The sequence below is a fragment of the Pagrus major genome, chromosome 7 (genome assembly GCF_040436345.1).
Source record: "Pagrus major chromosome 7, Pma_NU_1.0".
NCBI classification, from domain to species: Eukaryota; Metazoa; Chordata; class Actinopteri; order Spariformes; family Sparidae; genus Pagrus; species Pagrus major.
In genome coordinates this window covers 20954930-20980479 of record NC_133221.1, presented here as the reverse complement: position 1 = coordinate 20980479, position 25550 = coordinate 20954930, and the positions used below count along the sequence as shown (strand labels likewise).

The following is a 25550-nucleotide window of genomic DNA, read 5'->3' as shown; positions in this document are numbered from 1 at the left end:
ATCACAGCATGATAAACTCATATATAATTTGAAAGAATCAGAACATAAATGTTGAATTTGTATTCATCATATGATTACGTGCATTTTAATGCATTTTAGCAGTGCTTAAAAGCAATAATAAAACTGCTGATAACATCTTAGGTCAAGAGATGACAAATAGAAGCCATAACCATAACCACATAGCAAATGTCTTCCCCTGAGATGCAGCTGAAAGCCCTGGAAAAAGCCTCTAAGTGGACCTTGTCAGACTGCTGCTAACTGTATTGAAGATATGTCAAGGTTGGACTGTCTAAATCTGACACAGCAAGTGTAAAATGATGGAAACATGTAAAATCCATTATTACAGTTATTGTTATTTTATTCATATACTAAATCTCTTAAAAAAAGAACAAATTCTTGTTGCTGGCTGTGAAATCTAACCAAAACAACCACTTGTTCAGTCATAATTCTGCTGCACAGCAGCACAAAGATCATCGTAGCCACAGTCCTCACCATCTCTAACACTGTTGATTGACCGTGTAGAACACAAAAGAAACCCAACCAGTTTCATGTGAACAACACACAGACACGTTTGTGTACATACTTTGCAGCAGCTCTGTGTTGGCTGCACCAGATTGATTCAAGGTAGCCACAGTGGATCTAGTGTAACTAATTGTTTGACTATGCCTGTCACACACAAACTGCAGACAGAAGAGTTTTGCAGCATGTATGCACCTCTATTAAATGGGCTGTAAGATGCATTTTATTCTAAATCTTTTTATCCACTACAGCCGTTATTGAAACTTTATAACAGTAAAATAAAATACACCTCAAAATATCTTCAGTTAAAGCCACAAAGTGACAGACACATGGCAGAACGAGCACTAGAATGGGCTTCTCATTCACTTTACCAGTTTCCAGAATGGAGCTGAAAGTGACAATTTCTCCCATACACAAAGACAAAATGTGAAAGGCATGAATTGGTGCCAAAGGCAAAGTTTTGATTCAGTTTTATGGCTGCTCAGCACTTCTCTACATAAGCAGCCCCTCAGCGCCACAACAAAGCTAAATGTGGTCCATTTAAGTCCAGGGGGAATCTCTTGAACTACCGCATGAAGATACTAGTGAGCTCAAAGGATAGACAGGGTGCAAGATGGTTTAAGAGAGATAAGTGGAGGCTGGATCTTGTGTGTATGTGTGTTTTAGAAACAATTGTGAGAGGAATCCTCAACCGCAAAAAGATAATACATGAAGTACTCCCATTTGTTCTAAATGTTTGCTCTTATTGGGAAGAATGTAACATGCAAATGTAAATCCCCAGGCAGTAGAAATGCAATTAAGGTAAGCTAGCCTGCTAGCAAGGTTAGTGCTGCTGATAGTGAAGTGCCAGGTAGCACCTCCAACACAGCTTCCCTCAGGACTCCCACACTGCCGGCTGCGCAATGAACCAGCAACCCTTAGCACACACATCTCTTCCCAACACAGCCGCTGGTGATAAATTACCTAATCCCCCTATCCCCAGCCATTTCTATTATACACCCCGGGCTTGTAAAGAACAGCTAGGAGAAGAGAAAGGGGGTTGAGAAAAGACAGCGAGAGGTGGGTGTGAAGCAGGAAAAAAAGGACTTATTGACAGAGACACAATGAGGTGGGGAGATATGCAGGCCAAACAAAAGTAGGAATCAGCAACCATGTATCTTCAGTATCAAAAGGACATGCGTCTCATTTTTGATGTTGAAAAAGGAAGCACTCAGAAGCACTTAGCACCACATTTCTAGACAATTATGTCTGACAAAATCCATCTCAAGAGAGATCTGCAGATAGCAGCCGGTTTCTGAAAGTGTATCATTTCAGACGAGCTGCAAACATTTTAAGAATGGACCAGTGAAAAAGTATTTTTCTGATGTTAATGTGGCATTTACGTGAGCTTTTTTAATCCTCTCTACAGATGATTCTACAGTGATTCCAACACTGAACATGCACATCTCTGGCATAATTTCAGCTGAGCAGAGAAGCAGCTACGAGGGACAATGACATCAGTGCTCAAACCCTCCCGGAGGAATGCTTGTCGTCACTCACGCTGGCACACACACTGCTATGGAAACAGCAGGAGTGTGAGCGTGCATCAGGGTTAAAGGGATACCGCAAGGCACACACACACACACACACACACACACAGAAAGAAATAACTGAAAAACAAAGCGACAGGGGCAGTCCATTGAAAAACAATGCTGACACATGACCAAACTGTTCCTGACCAGCTGTGTAAGGCAGCATGCGTTCACATTTTCCTCTTTACAAAAACACTGCAGGGGTCAACTGAGGACTAAATAACTCTCTGTCACTGTATAGGGAAAGTTAGCCTGCACTTTTTCCTTGTGAACATGAGACAGGAAATGCAGCAGACCTTTAATCAGGCGGCTCACTGTACCAGCTGACCGCTATGGAAACAGCAAAAGTGTGAGGGTACGTGTGTGCCAAAAGTTGAAAGGACATGACAACCCATGGGCACACATGCTAATGCAGCCACCCATGCTTATGCATGTACACAAGTGCAAAAAAAACACATCTGTTACCTATCTGTGTCAAACTGACTGTAAGAAAAGTTGGAAAAGGGGCAAACGGAGCAGCTGCGGCACACACACACACAAACACACACGCACACAGCGGACACAGGGGACAGCATTCTACAGACTGGGCAGCCATTCAAACAGCTCTCGGTAACAGTAACCCACAGCAACCCTAAAACCACCCCCCTTTCCCTTCCTCCTCAAGAGACACAGATCCATTGCCCAGTTAAGGGAGAACCGAAGGAACTGGCAGACAGAGAGTGCCCCGGCAGTGAAAGGAGGTTGTAACTTTACCCACTCTGCCCTTACTAAAGTGCAGCACTACCCCCTCTTAAAGGTTCAGGAGGTTAATTATTCAACATGAGAGGGGATTTGTGGGATAACTGAGAGTGGACACAAGCCAGCAGAAACCCCTCACCTCTTTTGTTCAACTCATCCACTCACTGACTTTCAAATATGCACTTATTCCCACGGATAGGGAGGCTTTTTCTACTCACTCTTGGACATCATCCACACACATGTGCATAAAAATACACTTGGGCACACACACTGAAAGATTATACACAGCTGGATCAGAGTACACTCATCCTTCTACAAATGTTCACAGCTTTCCAGCAAACAGTTAGTCTCGCTCCACTCTCCGATCGGCTCTCCTACCGTTGTGGTTGTGCTGCAGGGTCTCCAGCATGCTGGCAGACTCGGATGCCCCCAGCTCCGCCAGTCTGCGGCTGGTGGCGCTCAGCTCTGAGCGCAGGTTGGTCACCTCCTGGCTGGCGGACTGAATGGCCCCATCGATGCGCTGGGCCAACTGCTTGTTGTCATCCATCATTTTCAGGATTTTTGCCTGAGGAGGAGAGGGGAATCCAGACAAGGTGTCATGCTGACAAGTTGACCATTTCCTGTGAAGGAAGGTGTACCCGAGTAAATCCCTCCTCTTTCCCTTTTCTGTCTGTTCTCGCTCCTTTTTTTGTGAGAAAGCCAAGTAAAATCCTCAAAGCAGTTTGTCCTTTCCCTTAAAGAGAGGCATCCGGCTCATGGGAAATGTGTATCTGCTTTGGAGATGGTGTATGTGTGGTGTTTGTGTGTGTGTATGTGTGTTTATGTGTGTGTATGTGTGTGTGTGTGCGCACGTGTGTGTGTGTGTGTCAGTGTGCGAGCATGCCTGTGTGTGTCCAAGAGTTCCGTAACAGCACAAGTGTGTGTGTATGTGTGTGTTAGAGAGCCAGCACTGCCCCTGTGAAATGTGCTCCCTGCAGCTGACTGTTGAAAGGACACAGAGCATTGAGAGATGACAAGCACCTTTTTAAATGGACTGTACCATTTGCAGAGAAAGTGGAGGGGGAGGACTGAGCTAGACCATATGAGCACATGTTAGTCAGAGGTCCTCAGCACAGCTGTCTTGTGGAGATACTGCTGTAAGGTTCTGGGATTGTGTGTTTGACTAAACTGTAGCACAAGAAATTTCACGAAGCCTTTGAGTACGGACTTCAGTCAGCTTTTCCTCTTTCTTTCTCTCTCTGTGTATACTGCATGCACCTCCCTCCATGGACTCATGGACAAAGGGAAGGAAATCATTAGTTTGACAAAGAAGCAGTTGTGGAGAGAAAACAATAATAGTTATGCAAACAAAGCTTTCATCACACTAGCACAGTGAGGTATTCCCTCTGCAAACAAATGCATTTTTATAGCTCGACTGTAATGTTTGAGGAAAGTTAAACAGAACAGACTGGCTTACTTTTCTGGCTAAAGGAAAGGAACGTGTATATTTGCTCATGCATTCAAGTGTGCAGTGGAGTCAAGCTGTGATGGATTTCAATTCAAACTGAATATTTTGAGGTCTATGAACCACAATAATGTAGATGTGATCAGCTGATTAATGGATCAACAGTAAATAGTTGCAATAACAGGTCCAGTATGTAGGATTTTTAATGATTTATTGGCAGGTATTAAATATAATTTTCCAAGATTTGTTCCATTGGTGTACAATCACCTGAAAATATGTATTGTTGTGTATTCATTACCTTATAATGAGCCTTTTATATCTACAGTGGGAGCAGGTCCTCTTCCACAGAGTCCACTGGCTCTCAGGAGCAGCTTCTGCATGTTTCACATTTTAGCAGCTACTGTAGGGTTTGGTGAGATAAGGTGTGTTCAGTTGGTTGCAATCTGCAACCTAACTGATAGATGCCTCTAAATCCTACATGTTGGACCTTTAAAGACATCATTGCTGATTCTCAGAAAATGTGATGGACAACTCCTAGACTAAATGATTAACTGGAAAAATTATCAAGAGATAATAAAATACAAATAGTTGTTAGATGCAGCCGAGAGTATAATTATCGAAACAAAAAGGATGCTAAAATTATACTGGGGCATTATCTCGGGAAGTTCTTAGATATATATTTTTTTAACCTTGAAATTAAGCAGCTCCCAGCAGCAGAATGTTGCTTACTCATTTTAGTTAACTGGACACTCCCCATCAGAGTGGGGGATTAAACTATATTTCTTAACGTACACGCCACGGCTCAAAAAGACCTGCATATTTCACAATCTCATTTCAAACCCTTCTTTTAAAGTTCTGCTGTGCATTCCTTCCTCTTCTCCTTTTTTTAGACGAGGAAGAGGCTACAAGTATAGGTATCAGACACAGTCACTGCCAGCTGTTTACAGAGAAGGCTAATCACAGACAGTAAATGAAACATGAATGCTTTTTTCTTCCCTTTGCAGGCCCACAGAAGGGTATTTTTCAAGTTGTTAGCAGTCAGGTTGTGAACACTTTTGCTTTTATTGTATCTGAAACATTGGCAGGACAATGGCATTACTGCCAAATGTCAAATATGCCTGAGAAATCAAATAAGAGACAAATGGCTCCTTGAAGCTTATTGGATAAAAAAGCCTTGCAATTGATCCAAAGTGGCTCAATACTGACACTGCAGAGCTGACACATTAACGTGGTTGTCAATAGGAATCAGATCAAACACGATTACCATAGAGAACTAAACAGATTTTTTTTTTCCTGGTGACTCTACATGTATCTTTATTTTGATTCATTTGACATACTGTCACATTGTTTCCACACACCGATCAGAATTTAACTATATTACAATCTGAGTGAGAATCTGATGACTGCTGTCAGACAGTTTGCTCATCATATCAAGAGACAACAATGTCAATCAATTCTGATCCACACCCACACAGCCCTGACTACAGAGAGGCTGAGTAAAAGACATAATATGTCCACATTTCCACATTAAGATGTCTAGAAATGACTAGAGCTTTGCTGTATTTGGTTGTGTACTTACATCTCAAGTCCCAAATGTTTCCAACACTGTTCAAACTCACAGAAATTTGTAATTTTATTCAGGGTAATGGTGCATTTCATTTGGTTGCCTGTCAATATAATTTCTGGGGAAACATCAGATGAAAGTGAGAAAGGAAGCCGTGAATGTGACTTACCGTAAAAAATTGAAAGTCAGATAGATTTTAATCGCAATGGTGGCTCTTTTACAGTGAAGACAACAACTCCCATGATCCCGCGCTGATTCATGATGTTATCAAACTATGTCTGCTATGTTTGTTGTCGCTGTTTTGTATTGAGAGTTTAAAACTTGCATTAAAGAGTAACTAAGGAGGTTTGTTTTCCTAACACTGACTTTAAATGTTGCTTATTTAGTCATGAATATTTTATGCCACAGAGAAATGTCTATTGCTGCATTAATCATTCATACTCACAATGGAAAAATTACTACATGTAATGTGAAAATTGTTGTATTTGTTGTCTTATAGTGTCAAACCCACAGAGAATTATCATCACTGCAGCTCCCCTCAGCTCTACGAGTGTTTAGCCTCTTTAAGCCAATTGTTTTGTTTTAACGGCACCAAACTTTCTCTCATTGTCTCTCATTTTTCAGTCTCACTGCTCTCAACAGCCTTGTTGCCAACAGCAGCCAACAGCTGTTTTCAGTGAAAAAGTTCTGGTAGACCAAATAAACACTACCAGTCCAGCACCAAACAGCAGACAGAAAAGTCAGCAACTATAGCACGTGAACATTCTCAGGAGTTGGTGGAGGCCAAAAACAGAGCTAAAAGGAGAGTAAATATTTGATTTTCATTAGCCAGGTTGTCAAAAACACAGCTCCTAAGTCATTATACTGTTGCTCTGTGACTGCTGGGTGAGTAAATAAACTGAATAAATAATAAAAAATAATGTGTTTACAGCTTGCTCTGCTCCCTCAAGCAATGACATGACATAAAACCAAGTATTCAGATTTCAACAAGAAGAGTTCAAAGAGCTAAAATTCTTCCCCTCCACAAACCACAGGGCCAGCTTCAAATAGTTATTCGTGGATAGTAGAGATTAAGTATCTGGTTAAAGGGCACTTATGAACCCAAGCCTTCCAGTTGACAAGCAGTATAAATGCTAAATACACAATACTACTATATCGCTGACTGCTAGCAGAGAGTTTTAAAAGTTTTTGAGAAAAAAAATATCTGTTCCCATGCTCGCAGTATCTAATCTCACAGCCCAAAAAAGACGTTTTGACAGTATAGACTCTAATTGTTGGTTGTAAAAAATAAGCACTTGTAATTATCTAAGATCATTTTCTTTGGGCTCCAGGGGATGGAGGAAAACTGCCCCGGTTCCCACCCAACACCCCAACTCAATCCTGCAGTTCTCAGCTATAATCTGACATTCGGCTGTCAAAGCATGCCCACTCACTCAGCAGTAGGCCTACAGCTGTGATGTTATTGTTTCTCAAGGTTATGTGAACTTCCACCCTGGCCCATCATACATGTGGTAAGCAAGGATCAGCCACCACGTTGCACAAGCCGGGGTAGAGAGGAACTGCTGTGTACTCCAGAAAATGTTATCCTAGCCTCAGGCACTCTGAGTTTGTGTGTGGGCCAAATATTGAGGTCTCAAATAAAACCTGACTGACCGCCCGCTACAGTATGCAAGCAAGGGGATGGGATAACAACACACACACAGAGACACACTCCACCCGTTCATCCATCTGCCCAGACACAAGTCACCCCTCCCGCTCAGTAAATGAACATCATGTTGTTATTTATAGACGACCCTGCTGCCGCATATGATACATTAGTCACAGGGGAGGGCAGGCACAGACACACACATACTGTGCACTCATTCACACACACACGTTCACTAGGGGGCTAATAATCCCAAAGTCATTTGATGTTCATTAATGAAATTCATCTCTTGTCAGGTGTCATAAAAGTCTATTGGGCCCTTGTGGGTAATTAAGATGCTGTGGTGTCTAAGTTTGTAAGAGGATTTGTTTTTTATCTATTTATATGTCTTATATCCTACGTTTACACCGGTTGTCTTCCCTCCGGAGTGTGTATCCTGTCAGAAAACCTGCATATACTGTATGTTGGTACACACTTTTGCCTAGGGACTAGGAGTTAAGTATGAGGTGGCTGCTGTGCAGGCGGCTAAAGTGACATTAAATGGGAAGAGGAGTGAAATACATTATGTTTTTTTCATATTTGGGAAAGCCTACTGAAGAAAAAGACAGCAGTGATAAGGTGGAATGTTAGGAATGTTTATTAAAACTGAACCTCAATGTGACCATGCGTCCTCTGTCAAAAAGTTGACATTAACATGATTAAACTTGAGAAATGATGAAATTTTGTCTTTTTTTCCTTTCCCCCGCATTCACCCTGAAACATGCTGTTGGCCATTTTTGTCATGATTAGCTTTACTCAGAAAGCCATACGGAACTGCAGCTCAACAATCATAGTTGTGCCCAAAAGTAATGTATCAGTCAGATATTTTGTTAAAAAGTATGATATTGAAAATAAGTTTAATTTAAGTATCAAAAAACATGTTTGACAAAAATTGCATTAAGCTTTATTGTATGTATGTATGTATGTATATGTATTTATGTATAAATTGTACACGTGGGTCAATCAATTGTCAGACTAACAGATTATGAGATCCTATATTCAGCATTTTTCTGATTATCGGAGTTGGTGTGTTTTGGTTTTTTTTATCAAATTGCCAACTGAAATTTTGTTTAAAAATGAATACTGACATAAATTAAAACTAAATTAAAACCAACCTTTTTTAACAATAAAAAGTAAACTGAATCAGGAAATCCACTCTAGAATCTACCTCCCACCAACTCAACATCTAAGAGTGGTTACTTCTTTATTGTTAAGCTCCAAACACGTGAGCACGAGCTGTAAACTTGATTCATGTCTGTGTGTACATCACATAAACGACCCATTGCTCAAGTCTCTCTCTTGGGGTTTTGAATGTGTCTGCTGGTCAGTGGAGTGAATCAGGACCCAGTGGCTGACTGAGGATCAGTAATTAGTGGGTGTGCTGGGGGTTTGGATTAGCATATGAAAAGAGACGTGCGGGGGGAGTGGGATCATTCTTCATTGTGCCACTGCCGAGTATCCGTCCACACAGCAGGCCTTTTGCAGCCAAGTCACTGAATTCAACTTAAGTCATGCAAAAAAAGTTGCAGCACTGAGGTCTGTGTACAGTGGTTTTTAAGCCTCGGTGATTACATTTTTATACTTAGTGGGGCGGAATTTTGTTGCTAAGCAATAGCAGTCAAGACTCAGAAGTGCTCACCGGGACGGCATTTGTTGCTTGTCAACAATAGAAACCGAATGCAGCTGTGGTTCGTAGCCTATACATCATTCACTGTTACAACTTTTGTCAGTGTTTGCTTTGCCAATGTTTTTTTGATGTCAGTTTCATTTTTGTGTTCTTATTCAAAAGTAAGTACAAAAACCACCAAGCTCTGAAAATACTGAAAAATATAGCCAATTCTCAAAAGACACACAATGTATGACAACAATTATAAATAGGACAACTTTTTCGGATGTATCTTTTTTTTAACAGAAGCCTACAAAAGCAACAAATCCTAATTTGTCAAACTTTCAAACTGTTTTCTAGATCAATTTCTGAAGGTGTAAATGAGCAACTTACAACAGAAGAATATTACTTACTACAGAAAATGTTGTTTACCAAGGCTTTAGGCCTTCATACACCAAGTTTGTTGTTTTTTGCTGCACGGTTAAAAATAAATACAACTTCACGTTGTGTCAATCATATTTACACACTGCCCCGAAACTTTCGTCCATCTTAATTCACATCCTTTCCTGATGTGATGGTTGGGTAGTGTGTGTGTCTACCTTTAACATACTGCCAGCCGCTGTTCACGATGTATTAGTTCGCAAAAAATTACGCTTTTTTCTGTGTGTTTCCAGGCCAAGCAGCGTATGAAAGTGGACCACTAACATCCTGAAATACACGTTGAATAATTCCACAGCTCCGTTATCAGCAGATAAAAACTCTCCTCGTTCTTGTCTTGTTTTCAGGACTGGATTGACTCTCTTTCTTTGTTCAGGAAGTGAGAGGACCACAAAATCATCTTCACTGCTCTTCGACTCCTTTTTGTCTCGTATTGTACATTTTTGCTATGAATAGAAGAATTAACTCATCGCACGTGCAAAGTTGCTGAGTGTAACCTTTTTATTGGATGACAGATGAGAAAAAATGTATCCAAAATAAACACGATTTGGTGTGCAAAGGCCTTGAAATGTGTGCCAAAGTGAAATTTGGGCATAGGATTTTTTCGGTAGCGTCTGATAAAACTGCTCAAAGATTCAGACAGACAGCCGAGGACGGAGATAAGTTATTTAGTTTTTTCTGCAAAGATAAGCTCCAATAATTAATCACCGTGTGTGCCTTGCAGAAGGCCAAGAATACTGTGTGTGTTCAATCACAATCTTCGCCGGTCTGAAAGTAAAGTATACACTTAATGTGTATTATTCATATGGGAAGAACCATTTGGTACTAGTCAAAAGTTATACTTATCAAAATTGGGAAACCTGTAATAAATTTTACCTGTAAAAAGCTGCTTTCAGCAGTCAGGGTTCTGCCTTGAAGTCAGGGTTGCTGCTGTGCAGATAGTTTAAATACAATTTGAAGACACCACAATCTGTATTTAGTGATTCAGACCATACCTCTGCAATGCAGAACTTATGGGCTGCACCAAAATCACCTGCTCATTGATAGCATCTGGAAAGGCCAGCCAATGAGGTGGAAAAGATGCTGTAATGCGGGGCCGTGCTGATGTGAATTCTTGGGTTGCTTGATTTTCATTTTTTCGAGCAAAAGGAAATGGTTTAATGCCCCTCGAGGAGTAAGGAAATGGGGTTTTTGTAGCTGAACGGTATCTTGATCTCTTATCAAGATCATCTTATCTTATGGGAGAATGGAGCTCAGCAAAAAAGTCTTTCTCTGCAGAGTCAGAGCACACAGTACACCCACATAGCAAACACACACACGGTGGTGAAAGGAGGAGAGTGGTAGAGGGGAGGCAATAGGGAAAACACAGAGAAAGAAGAGACTGAGTAGAGAAATGTTCCCCAGTAAGATCATAACATTTACCACGTCTGTGTCATTTATGACCACCATTGGCGCAGACACTCTTACATCTTGTGGGCAGAGGCTGCAGACAGCATCCAAAGAAAGAAAACATACATCCCCTCAGGCTCCTTCGACAAATAGAAAGCTTACACTGGGGCAGCAGATCCTACGTGACAGGAGCAGAAAGATCAGAAACTATTGTGCTCTTCCTCCTCTGAGTCACTACTATACCTAAACAACCCAGTATTTTGCAGAGAATGTTGACCAAAGTTTTTATTTTTCAGGATCACATCCCAATTGAAACATTTTTATTTGCTCACGCTGGGTTTTTACTTCATGATTCTGCATGGTTTACTTTTGACAAAATGGGCATAGTAGATGTGAAAGTTCTACATAACGAAGCAGCTCAGTTTTGTGTTCAGTTTTCTTTCATGAAAAGATACAATACAGCTCCTGCAGACATACTCCCATGTATTACTGTAACTTGGCAACTACACATTGGTCCTGCTCTATCTAGCTGCTTCCAAATGTGATCAATGAAGAACAATCTGATATCGCCGTGTTGATGTTGTTCCTGGAACATCATAATTAATATTGCTCCTGGACCATCATTGCAACTGACCAATCACGTTTTTTTATGTCATAGCTTTGTGCCTCAGGAAAAAGACCACAAAAATATGCACACGGGAGAAGTTATCTTTTTTAACATGTGGTTAACATAGTGAAATGGTGTTTTTTAACCCAAATCATCTTTTCCCAAACCACACAGATCCTCACAGATGAACACCACTTTTAGGATTTTTGAAGCGTTAATGCGATCAGAAGCAAAAAGCTAACGTTAGGCTATAAACAAAGTATATCGCAGTCGCATTATTTCCAAGTCACCACCACTAAGCCTTCTACAACACTACACTATACACATTTAAAATAAATATATAAAGATCAGTCTACTAAAGTTGGAAAGTTAAAGTTAGAATAGTTCACCTATAAAGACGGACTAGTGAGTAGATGTTACCGTGTTTAGTGTAATGAGTTTAATGCCCCTACATCCTATGTCTCGTTTAGCCACTTGTGAGAAACCGCCATTTTAAAGACACGCTTAAAAATGTACAAGTGGGGTATATACTGCCGTATTTTATGTGGTAGATAAAACATGAAAATCTCCTAAGCTTGTGTTAAACACAGACCTTATTTAAGGCATCTAATCGAAATCCCATTCAAAACACCCACTAACTTTGAGACGGGGGGAACTAGAAAAGCAAAACTGCTCATTTGTTTCCAGGTTTTAAGACTCATTCCTGCAAAACTCCAGTCTGCTGTGTGAGAGTCATGTATGTAACCCATACAGCCACAACAGCTAACAATATTAATTATGATGTTCCAGGAGCAACACCAACGCAATAGTGTCAGATAAACCAATCAATGAAGGTCTCTAAGACCAGCTACACAGACCATTTGAAAAGTGTAATGTGTTTGAAACAACTCATTGTTAGGGATATACTATAAGAAGCAATAACAAGTCAGGATTCAGGCAGTGAAAGACTTGAGTTATTCAGGTAATAAAGGATGATGTTTACAATGCTGTGGAATCCATAATAATAATAATAACAATAATAATACATTTTATTTATTGGCCTAAGTGATATTCAACTCACCCAAGGATGTTTTATAAATCCAGATAAGACGGTAATGACATAATAAAAGATAACAGTGGAAATAAAAATGCTCTGCTACTTTGTGCCAGGGTTTCTCAAAAGCAGTTTTCCACACCAACAAAAGAATGCACTGTCTCAATTCTGCATAAAGGATCATTTCTGCAGAAGGGCCGCAGACAAGTTCCTGGTTGACACAAGAAGAGTTATGAGCTCATTCCGCTCGGATGGGTCAACCCAAGACAAAGAGCAGACACAAGTCTTGTGAAAACACAGAATTATGTTCACTGCACTAATCTGTTTATTCTCAGGCTCTTACTTCACTGTTTAAACTATCTGAAGATGGATTATACTGAACAGCTGAAGGATAGGAGAGAGACAGCTCTGTGCAGTGGAAAGCAACTTTCTATCTAACCCTGAGGGATTACACAGACAGTTGTGTAACTCAAAGGTCACCAGTTTCACACCAAATGTTCATCCGAACCAGCTGAATCCCCAAAGTGTTAGTGATGGAGACTTACTTTAGTTCCTTATCTCTGAAGATACACAAACGTAGGAACTAGCTAGACAACATAGAGGGGCGTTAGCAGCATTTAGCAGCTAAGAGCCAGATATTTTTCTCCGGAGCTTGAGACAAATACAAAGCTGAAAGGAAAGCAAATATTGGGCATGTCTAAATGAAAGCCAATGTGGCTCTGTGTCTGCTTGATGTTTAAAGATGTACATTTTTGCATACATGTTCATCACAACAACTTTATAAAATGTATATGTTGTGTTTTCAGCTTGTGATGCTGCCCCCAAGTGGTCAAACACATTGCAGGTTTCATTCATATTTTACTTCATCATTCAGTCATGTGACATGATTTAGTCAAATCTGAATCCAGAGTCAAATCTTCTTGTCAATTCAAGCTGAGTCCTTTCAAATCTTATACAGAATCCAGTATGGTTTCATCGTGTTAGTAACTAACTTTGGGGCAGCCAGCTTCCTTCTGCACACCTTTTATTCATGAGATACTGTCATCACTGAATCATCAAACTGATAAGCTTAAAGCAATATTATGTAGAAATTGTCTTTTTGTGCGATTTGGCACCCCTGCCTGGAAAAAATTACACAAAGTCAACATGCTGCTTTAGATCTCTGAAGCAGTAACTTCTTTCGTTTTTAAAATGTTTTGGTTTTTTTGTTTTGTTCATTTTTTCATCTTCTCCCTTTGTGGTCCCTCATCATCTTTCTACACTGTAATTATAATCACCTGACTGAGATGAGCAAATCATGTCATGAAGCAAACTGGCTCACTGTGAACAGTTATCGATACATCTGCTGTCCTTGCAACAGCCGGCACTGCATGTACCACAGGTTAAGAAATACAATACACAGATGCAGCCGGGTAAACACAGTTTGTTGACACACACGGATAAGTTTCCCATTCTGTCTGACAAGGGCTGAGGAAGTGTGTTATTGGAATATCCTGTATCCTCATCCCAACTCTCCCAATTTCTCTAATCTCTTGTTCCATTCACGCTAAGCTCTTGCTCACCTCCTCCCGCTTTCACATGGCCACTGTGAGCGTGAGGCAGATCGAGACAGCGATGGCAAACAGACATTTTTTGGGCGCACCATACCGCCAAATGGACCCCGGCTCCTTGGTAAGGGCTCAAGGCTAATCTCAGACACAAACAGGCTTGCAGGCTCCGATGGGAATTAAGATACATGCGTCTTTGAAGTGAGACAGGCTGGGAACAGAGATCTCCTACAGGTTTATAGGCAAAAGAGAAAACTGCTTTTATGTCAGTTTGAATCTTATTGTGTGATACCATCGATCGCCTTCCACTAAAAGCGTGTTTGTGTTAGAGGTCATGGAAGTGGATTTTGTGCCGAAGCAGGCAAGTTATCTTTCCAACACAAAGCCCACCATTTTAAAACTGAAAACACAGGGTAAAAACTATCCTAAAATTCTATGTCGAAATACATTTTAAATATTTATATTTATGTCCATACTGGGCTGCTCTTGGCTCCTCCATCAGGACAGTTTTTGGTCGATTTCAAGTTCAAGATCGAAAGAAAGTTAATTGCGAATTATTTTGTTAATGTTAGCAGTTAATGTTTCTGCAAACAACAGAGACGTCCAAGATTGACATTTGCAGCAAACGTGACACAAACGTTCACATTAAATTATTCCGAGCTGACTTTCACATCAGGAGATAGAGGGGTGTGGCATTAATTAAAGTCAACAAGCCTGCCAAACAGCTGACTGCAGTTTGAGTCACACCAGTGGATACTTTTAAGGACACCTGGGGATATTTCCACCTATTTTTGTGGCGACCAAAACCAGCTATTTTTGACGGGAGTTTGGACCATGTTCATATTGTATTGCTGGTGGACAAAACAGGTATTTTAAGCCAAACAAAGATGTTTTCCTAACCATACCAAAGTTTCTTTTGGTGCCTAAACCTAACCAAAGCATAAGCACAGCAGTGTGACGAAATTTGACCTAAACAGACGTAAAGTTGCAACATAAAGAAACGTTAAGTTATAATTATTTGTCGTTTTGCAACATACTTAGCCAACATTTATTCTGGCGATTTGGTTGTGTTAGTCAATTAATTGTTTTGTATTGTATTTTTTTCGAGCGAAAATCAAACATTTGCTGGTTCCAGCTTCTTCAATGGAAGGATTTGGGTTTTGGACTGTTTCTTGAACAAAATAAGCAATTTGAAGACGTCACTTTGGGTTCAGGAAATTGCAACAAGCCTTTGTTAAAGTTTTTTAAGATTTCATAGACGAAACAATTTATCCATCAACTGAAAAAAAGAGAAAAAAATCACCAGATTAATTCATAATGAAAATAATTGTTGGTTGCAGCCCTATTTCAAATGATAAAAAAGTATTTTTTTCACTCCACACAAGGAGTCAGGAGTCATATTTCCCAGTTAATTTTTAATTCACATCAGTAATTTAAGTTTACTATGGTAAAGTAGGCTACAGCTGTTATTTCAATGTGTCAGACACATATTCAATTAACATTTAAGTAAAAATAAGTATTAGATCGGACTCTGTATCGGCAGATACTCAATATTAAAGGATCAGGACTGGGGCCAATCAACACTAGATCTTGAAATCCCTACTCAAAAAAGTATTCTTTCAAATTCAACTAATCCATTTGGTGATCAGATGACTGTATTTTCTTTGGACTCAATATTCAAAGTCATGAAATACGTGATCAGAATAAAATATCATTAACATGACGTCTATATGCTTTTACCACCTCCGAACATTTGTTCAAAGATGACTGTACTTTAAGGTGAAGCGTAGTTCTATTAAAAAGACTCTTTTCAGATCCACACACAGATGTTTGCAAAACAACAAGAACAAAAAAGCCTTTTCAAACACCAAATGCTGGCAACGACTGAACAAAGATTCAGAATGCAGTTCACGACTGCTGTTAAAATGAGTCCTAAACAATGTCATTGGCTGGTGGCCTGAAGAGCACACAGATGGTCCATTTTTCCTGCTGAAAGGGAGTGTGTGGTTGCATGTCTGATGCTGTTAGTGTTCTGTGCACCCTGCGTAGGTGTGTGCTGTTTCAGTTAGAGGAGTTAATTGCATGTGTGTATGCATATGCATGTGTGTCCATCTTTGTCCTGTGTGTGTGTGTGTGTGTGTGTGTGTGTGTGTGTGAGAGAGAGAGAGAGAGGGAGAGGGAGTGAGAGAGAGAATAATGGTGTGTTTCAGGTTGAGGGGCAGCTCCTGTCTCTTCTGCTCAGTATTCAGCAGTCGTCGTCTCTGTGACGAGGATTGAGAGAAGCTCTGTTTAGGTGCTGTAGGGGGGTTGACGCTGGCTGGCTTGATGCATCCTTTCAAAACCACTTTCTTTCAAAGGCTCAGCACATGGATGACAAGCTCCTCTACACTTCAACAACAAAGGTGGTGGGAAAAAAATATAAATATATTCTTTTATTGGGAACAATATGAGAAGAAGAGATGTTTACGACAGAAAACCTCTTTTTAAGACACAGTTTAAAGCCATCCAAATACACAACAGCACCTTTCAAAGCGGAACAGATTAAAGATTAAAATGAAGACTAAAATTCATTTTCCTAAGAATTTAATCCATTCTAAATGTTTTTTGTTGTTTATTTCTGTTCTTAACTGGTGAAAGTTGTCATTTCCAAAAAGAGTATATTGCAATAAGAGCGATATTGCTACGACAATCAGTGCATTACCTGTATGGGCCAGGACTAGAAATAATTAATCATTGCACTTCCAGCAGGCTAATAGGCTTTTACTCAGCTGGTGGGCTGAAGATGGTATCCATAGCTTCATATCATTTATGATTTCAGCATCACATTTGTTACCGCTACTGCATTACTTCGTGATTTGAATCCTGACACAGAAGGTCAAAGGGCTGCCCCTTGCTGTGAGTTTTTACAGTCTGGTCATTTGCAGGCGAACATGCAAGAGCTGCTGATGACTCAGTGGGTTTTAAAGTAACATGAACTGAAAGAAATTCTAAAGAAATCAGTGAGAATCAGTGTGTTAGCTAGCTAACTAGCTTCTTCTTTCTGAGAGGCGTACAAAGTAAACACAAGGAAGATTTCTCCCAAATGTTGAATGTTGTAAAGCAAGAGAAGGTTTTAATCGCTAACTATTGATAGCTAACTCTCTTTGGACTTGGTTGCATCAGTATTGTATTAATGTCTGTAGATTAAACACTATGACATGGTCAGCATGTGAAACGCCCAATCAGAGGCTTTGACAGTTTCTTCAAATTTGTCCATAAACTGTTTCATCCTTTGAAAATTTGCAAGTTTTCCTCAATAGCTGTGTTATCATTACAGTTAATACTTTCTGACTCAAAAAGTAAGGAGAATTCAAATCTAGTTTGATACACATTACCATACTAACGTTGGGACTAAAACCAAACTCATTAGAGGTGAATATAGATAATACTGTCAATGTGTCTCTATTTCAGTGTGTGTTTTTCCCTTTTAGCTTGTCTTTCTTTTTCTTCCTATTTTTTCTCAACATCTAAACACCAGGGAAAGCAATCCTTGGTGTTGAGCCATAACTGCGAAACTGATGAATATGAATCGGAAGTGAGAACCAGTCAAAACCATCACTTAAGAATGTATGACTGCTGCACTATGCAAAGACGCAAGAAAATTAAATCCGAAATGAAAACACCAAAATTATGTTGGGTTAACAATTCATTTTCCTATAATATTCATTTCTCGATTCACCTCAGTGCCAATGAGTTGATCAAGTGGAAAGTACCAAACTTAATTTTGTAAATTAATGCTATTCATGCCAATACCTAATGATGTTTACACTTGATTCATTTGCTGCAGAATTAAGTAGGCTCCCATTGTCATTATGATTGCTGAGAAGAAACAGGAATCAGTTACAGGAATGGGGAGGGAAAACCTCCAACCTAAGGGAATCAGATTTTCCATCACTCCTGGCGTTTTGCATGGTACCTCTCAAAATATGCAGATCTTTGCAAATGAACTCATTACCTTCTGTATTAAATTAGCGTAGAGTGCTTGCCAACAGCCTAAGTGGTGATTATGGGAACAATAGGATGTGGGCATCTATTGGTGCTTTGTGATTACAGCCTGAGCTGAGCAGGGAGAGAAACACCAAAATCAGCACCTGTATTGTATGAGGTGAAGTGTTTATGTGATGTTGTGTGTGAGAGGCGTTCCTGATGTCACCAATCCTTGGAGTGACTCTTCTGCCCTGTAGTGATCATAAGTTAAACAACAGTATTGATGTGAGTGTTAAACAGACTTGGTTGATTCATGCATTGAAAGAATAATTCTTTTAAATTGGAAAGAACATAAGCTAGTTTTTGTTTTGTTTTTTCAAGAAAGGCATCATAATAACAGTATGTAGAACTGCCGAACACGGACATCTGGTTCTTTATAAAAACACTTTCACAGAACAGAGGTGGAACATTAATGAATTCCTCTTTTGTTTGCTGAATATAAGAAAATCAGACCACATCGAGACGATTCATGGACAAAAGAAGATGATTAATTAGTCACAGCCCAAAGAAGTGAAGGGCTTTACTGTACAAACTAACATGTGCTTAAAGTGTTGAAAATGAATTTGTTGTTTGTTTGTTTTTTTTGCTAACCCCTCTTTTCAAGTTGTGTGGTGTTGTAAGTTTGTAATGTATTTTATTATTTGTGTCAAACTAAGGAAAAGAAGATTAAAACCTCTGGACAGTATCTGGACTGCGGAGTGTTAAAGATTATATTACGCAAGGGTAGTCTTTTTTTAATAGTTATATGAATAAATTGTGTCACACTGCGAATCGAGAAAGGTTTCTTGTTTCCTGTTTTCCCAAAAGGTTTGGGAGATCCATATAGTTGGAGTGTTAAATGCACAGTATGTAAATGTAATCAATAACAACAAAACTAATGACAAAAGTAGCATGGAATCATGGGAGTTGTTGTCTTCAACCATTGCTGATGAAAATCTATTTGATGTTCCTGAGGCAGAAATGTCACAGCCGAGGAAATGTATTAAAGTTTTATCCATGTTATGTTTAGTCACGTTCGCTGACTTCCTCTCCCCCTCTCTGACTCTCTCCCGGAAGTTGCAGCGACAGGCAACCAAATGAAACGTACCACAACCTTGAGTAAAATTACAGATCTCTCTGGGTTTGAACATTGTTGAAAACATTTGGAGTAGTATAATTGCAAAACTCAACAACATATACAACAAAGGTCTAGTTTTTGGACATGTTAATGCAGAAATGTTACATTTCATATCCTTAAAGCCATCTCTTCTTATCCATCGCCATATACAATCCTGTACATGAATAAAAACCTTTAGTTATTTTCACTGGGTTTTTTGGGTCTCAATGAGATAAAACTTTATTTATCCACTTTTTTATTAACCTTATCATACAAGAGAAGCACCTTGTTTAAAGGCAGTATTGCATTATGACAAGGCACTAACTCACACACTCACAGAAGGTGACATATAGCGCTGTCATGGATATTGTGTCACGCAATCAATCAAAAGTTTGGAGTGTTTCTCTTTTGTACAAACAAAACACAGCAATTTCACACCAGGTGTGAAAGTGCTGAAGTGAGCTCGGGCAAATGGTGACAAACAGATTAATGTCCATGTTTCTCTCTTACCAGTTCTGCCTGTAAATGTTATTTGCATATGCTAAATGCTACATATCCTAATCAATAAAGTAAGTCCTCCTCACTATCCAGAGCTAGATAAAAGGTCATCTCTGCTTGACCCCGAGCTGACAGAGCAGAGAAAAAACCCAACATCCCCCAGTACTCTACAGCTGGGTTTGCCAAGCAAATGAAGGAAATGGCTGCATTAATGAAGTGGCGAAAGATGAGCTCAAAAGTGTAATAATAAAAAAAAATTCTCGCGGAGACTAATCCGAGTTTTGCCAATAGGGAGATGAAGCCCCAGCATTTGAGGATGCCTTGCAGCTGTTACCAGTCTGGTCCAGAGTTCTGCATGGTTGGGATTAGTTTGCTAGCTGTGTATCAAAATATGATTTTCTAACTCAGTGAGCACAGTGAGGCCCCCTGTGAAGTCAATTATAATGGAAAGAGTGGGGTTTTAAAGAAGTGAGTTAAGCAGAGGCGCAAGGTGAGTAAATATTAACGTGTCAGTCATTCAGCTGTGCGAGTGGGTGTCTGCATGTGGCTCTCCATCAATGTCAAAAGAGCCAAAAGTGTGAAAAGCACTGAGGACCTTGGTGACATCTAAAAACTGCAGCATCTGAGGATCATGTCATTTAAGTTAATCTGACGTGATGTTTTATTGATTTCTTTGTGCTTGGCCTCTCATCCAGAGGACTACCCCGTCTGACTTAAGGACACTTCAGGCCAGAGGTTTGTCCAGTTGGAAGACACTCTCCCTGCTGACTAAACCACCCTCCAGCCCAAATTCATCACCGCTAAAAAGATTTTTTATAAACATATAGTGAATGTTCTGATAAATATACTTTACAGAATAATCTGCCTTGAATTGAGTTTATGACAGTCAAGCCATCACAAATGCGGATTAGTCAGACCAAAATGCTTGTGGACATTATCAGATAGACCTGCAACCAATGAGAGCAACAAAATCATGGCGTAGAGCTAGTTAATGTGACAACAGATACATGCACAGCTCAAACCACAAATCAAATGTAAGCTTGTTACCTACTCCCGCTAAATCATACTCAACTACTTACATTAATACAAAGAGCAGCACAAAATGCAGCCTGCTGCTTGTTTGCATTGGCATTGTTATAATATCGTCACAAGTTAACATGGTCACTCGATAAACCAGAACACCAGCAGTGCAGTAGTGCTGCTGCCTATCAAAAGTCGAAACAAACTTTTAGATTCAGATTAGATTGTAGATCTAATATAGTGGAAGATTCAGCAACTGGATTTCTTGGTGAAATCAGTGAACATTCACTTACCAAAGCCTCCTTCATACAACAGAACCCTACTACTCATGCTCCAACCATAATCTGTCCATAAAGTCAGTGTTATCAAAGATAGATAAACAGTTGTGATTGGACCAAAACAAACCAGGACATGGGGAAATCTCTCGTGATGGAACAGGGACCAGACGTCTCTGCCAAAGCAAATGAAACATGAAATTGATGTATTTCAATTATGTACACCAAATATCTATCTAAGAAAATAATCAAAGCATAATTAAATTTACCAAACAACCATTTTATTTCCTTAATCTGTCCCTAAATGACAAATTAGAGGTAAGCTTTTATCCCACGCACACACATCCTCTATTGCACACCTACTCTGGTACACAAGGTTGCTATTGTACATCATTCCCATAATTCTACTCAATTTATATCAGTAGGACAAGATGCACAGGTGGACCTCAAAGGCACATGAGTGATCAATCAGGATGAGAGGTCTGGTGGAAGAATTACCATGATTTATGGCCTTCCTCACTTTTATTTACTACATGTGTCAAAGGCAGCCACATAGAGGGGAACTCGTGGGAGCGTCCCGATGAGAGAAGAGGAAATCAAAGATAGCTTAAGTGTAATTATCTGAGAGAGAGAGACAGAGGAAGAAGAAGAGAGAGAGGAAAGGGAGCAGTTCTGAAATATTATCCTTGTTACCTTGTGTCCACATCCATTCACAAAGGTTCACTAAGAGTTAGACAGTATATGGTAGAAAAACACTGTGAAACAGACATATTTCGAAATATTCTCATTGTAAATTTGAAATAAAATAAACTCAAATAAGGACAAAGCTATAATGTGTATGACGCATTTCTCCTTTTTCACGTTTTCCAAAAGAAAGGATTGGGAAATGTACTCTGCAGGGCTCAGTCAAGTGAATGATCAATATTCAGCAACGCTCTTCTGTGATGAGTCATTCAAGTAGCGATACAGCCCGGATCAATGGTCTGCTGCTGAAAGATTCCAGCTATTCTTATTCTAAACTAAATGCACTCCCACAGCAAACATGATGAATATTTCATGATGGTGACACATTCTGACATCAGAGTGGCATCTGACTGTGTCCCTCGCTTTCTTTTCCATCAAAATTTGGAATATTTGTCGAGATAACTTACAGTGCTGAGTCAGAATCTCATAGTTCAAGGTGAACGATAACAAAAATAATAAATAATGTTCATAAGTGAAGTCAAGTGAGTAACTGTCAGTAAGTACACTCTCATATCTTTTTTGTCAGTTTTGATTCTGATATATTTTCATTTACGTTGTCAGTCTAACAGGTTTCTACCTTTGTTATGTTTTGCTGTCTGAAAGGTAACACATTGGCAGCAAACTGTCCTTGCATGGTTTTGCGTTCTTTTATTCTTAATAGCTCAAACAAATGCAGAAAAATGCCTAAATTAATGCCTTTTAAATTTAATTATTAAACTATTTTATCTCAAAAGAGATTTGTAATAGGGAGAATGGTGTCTCTTTCTCGGCCACTCCGCCCCCCCTATCGCTTGTTTCTGCGCTATGTAACTTTGTTGAGCGGGTAGCATCACAGTGCATAACATTTCACAGCACTACATCACACACAGCACCAACTATCACTGATTTTGGTGAAAGTGGATCATATTTTATGCAAAAAATGAAAGCAACCCCTTACTGCTGCATAGTGTAGCTACATGTTACTGTAGCTCTGCTAGCCTAGGGGACTCTGATTGGAGCACTCCCGGAGAGAGTTGGTGCTTACACCACTATCACAGCAGCTTTGAACTGCCGGGAGGAGGAGGTTTTAAAAGTGCAGTGCTCAGTTATACGTCTGATGTTGTTGCAATTGCTTGATGTTTGGCTGTTTTGGCTAAACTACCAACTCACTAGTTTTTGTTAATAAGCCGAGTCAGCCTATTTCGACAGCGGTTTAGCCGGTGGTATGCTGTAGCCAGGTGTTGTTGTCTCTGGTAGAGGTTACGTTAGCTTAGCATTATGTTCTGAGTTGTGTGCAGCTCTTGTCAAATCTTTGACTGCTGCATGGCAAAAAATGCTTGACCATTGAGGTCTTGGAAGTCCCTTCTAGATATTGGTTTTCTAGACATAACATTGTAGTGACGTGCTGAGTTTTGTTTTTTTTGTAGTTAGCATGTAACATTACATTATATCTAAAAAAAATTATTACAGAAACCTGGGATTTTTATGACAGTGGGGTGCGCCAAATTAATCAAAATACAAATTACTTCATAATGTTACTTTAAAGCTTTAGACCTAACAATATAGAAAAGGCTCATCCTTTCTGAACAGTAAGAACCACATTACACAACACTGTGTGTGACGCATCAAAGAGAAGCAGGTTCTTCCATTATAACACTGCTGTTTACATACTGTGAACAAGTGACCTTTTCAAACAGAGCCGCAGCACTGCAAACACAGGGAGGAAGTCAGACGTAGAAAACTCTGACCTTTTTTTAATTTGGCAGGAGCTCAGTCTGATGGTGAAGTTATCAGACCTTTCCATCAAAATTAATATGAATCGACATCAATCAAAAATGACTCAGCTTTCTCTCTCTCTCCTGGTTGTAGCTAAGGAATCGACCCGAGCAGAACCTCGAATAGATCATGCTAATTCTACCTGAGCTCGGGTCATTTCCATTTCCTCCGCATAATTAATACACAAAACATATTAAACTCATCTTGCAGTATTTATTGGAAAATGTCAATCATTTTCCTCCACAATTCACCAGCTCATGATTTGCATATGACTAATTTCTCATATAGTGTCTGGAATTGAAATGTAAATTAGTGCAGGCCATTAATATCCATACACAAACCATGGGGGACCTCTAGCTCACCCTTATTTGATAATGAATGGCGTTGTCTTCACAGAGAGGTCACACTGCAGCTAAATGGCTGAGGACAGATTCTGCAGCGCTGTGCAACATTACCCAGCTCTCTCCAGGTGAGCACTCTCACTGTGGGTTTGTCAGGCTTAGAAATTACACTCAGTCGAGGGAGACATAAATTAGCATACTGTAAGCAAAGATAAACGGTTATTTTATTTATTTCCAAATCCATATGGTGTCAGGCATAGAAGCTTTGCAGCTGCATTGCAGATGTGCCAACAAGAAAATCTTTCAAATTGCATAGCAACCAATATTAACATTCAGTGCTAAAACAGGACAAGCCCATTTAGTTCGGTTGTCAGTGCCTGCCAAAATGATCCATACGAGGATAACATGGGTGATGGCAGCGTTAAACAGGAAGCTGTGTGGTTTTCTGCACAGTGACACATTTACGTTCAGTCTCCGACCAACATTCACCACTACGGTTTCCACTTTAATCCCAGAAACCTACACTATGAATGCATATGAATGCATGCTGTTTCTTTATCTTTTGGTCCTACGACAGAGTCAAATCCCAGATCAAAGTGAGTGTTTCTACACTGTAATCCTTACATCACTTATCTTCCCAGATGGCTTGCTTAAAGACTACATGGTAAAAGAATTGTAATTTCCTTCAGCAGTAAAGGGAAAAATATATGTTCTGTCAGAGGCATTCATATCAGTGAGCTCCACGTTTTTCTGAGCTTTAATTCTACAGACACAATGTGAAGGCAGAAGCATGACAGTCACATCCACCCGCACTGTTCTCAAACCAAAGAGGCTTTTAGGATACACAAAGAGGAGTACAGCAGAGTGTATTTATGTTAGCTGGGGTAACCTTGATTCACAGATTACTACAATAGGACTATGTGTGCTTATACAGTAAAAACTCACATACAGACTGTACTGTGATTATAATACTACTTAAAGCTGCTGAAAGTGATACATTTTTTTTATAAATTAAGTTAAATAATGTTAAATAGCTCTATATTCCAACAGTTATCTCTGTTTTTACAGTGTTCCCCACACATATAGTTTACTTGGGCAGTCCACTCAGATTTATTGATGGCGCCCACGTATATATCGAGCAACCCATTTTAGCATTTTATAATTGCACTTTTTAAACCATCTGAGAGAATCCATTAAACCGTAATCAGTTAACTAGTAGTGTAGTGTGGTGACGTAGAGAGGAGGGAGGGGATTGCTAACTGTAAACCGAACAGGAAGCTGATGTGAGGACAACGACGGAGTATCTTTAGTATATAATAAACAAAAAAATAGAAAGGTGGCTTAGAAGAATTCAGAAACAAATAAACAGACAGATAACATGCCAGATAAGATAGGAGTATCAATATTACAAAGATTGATTTACTGTAACAACTGCGGTATAGCAAATTGCATACTTGCTTCAGGATATTGCTCTGACTGCTCCACATTGTCGTCTTGCTGCTGCTACACACAGAGATATGAGCCATCTGCAGCAGCTTCCAGCACGGCAGCACGTCCCTATCACACAAACCATCTATTAACTTGTGCCAGATAGTCAGATGCGACACAATATTACCTTCATCCAAAAGTGTTCCCCCAGGAGCGACACCCAATCA

At 39.7% G+C, this 25550-nt stretch overlaps 1 protein-coding gene across 3 annotated transcripts in view; it reads right to left on the bottom strand.

Moving 5' to 3' along the window:
- The window catches only part of LOC140999461 (kazrin-like), a 154517-nt gene that overhangs the window by 112920 nt on the left and 16047 nt on the right, over nucleotides 1-25550 (bottom strand). For all 3 annotated transcript variants that reach the window (XM_073469853.1, XM_073469854.1, XM_073469852.1), the window contains exon 2: nucleotides 3207-3393. In XM_073469853.1, coding sequence (XP_073325954.1) covers nucleotides 3207-3393 — 187 coding nt within the window. The remainder of the gene's footprint in view (nucleotides 1-3206; nucleotides 3394-25550) is intronic.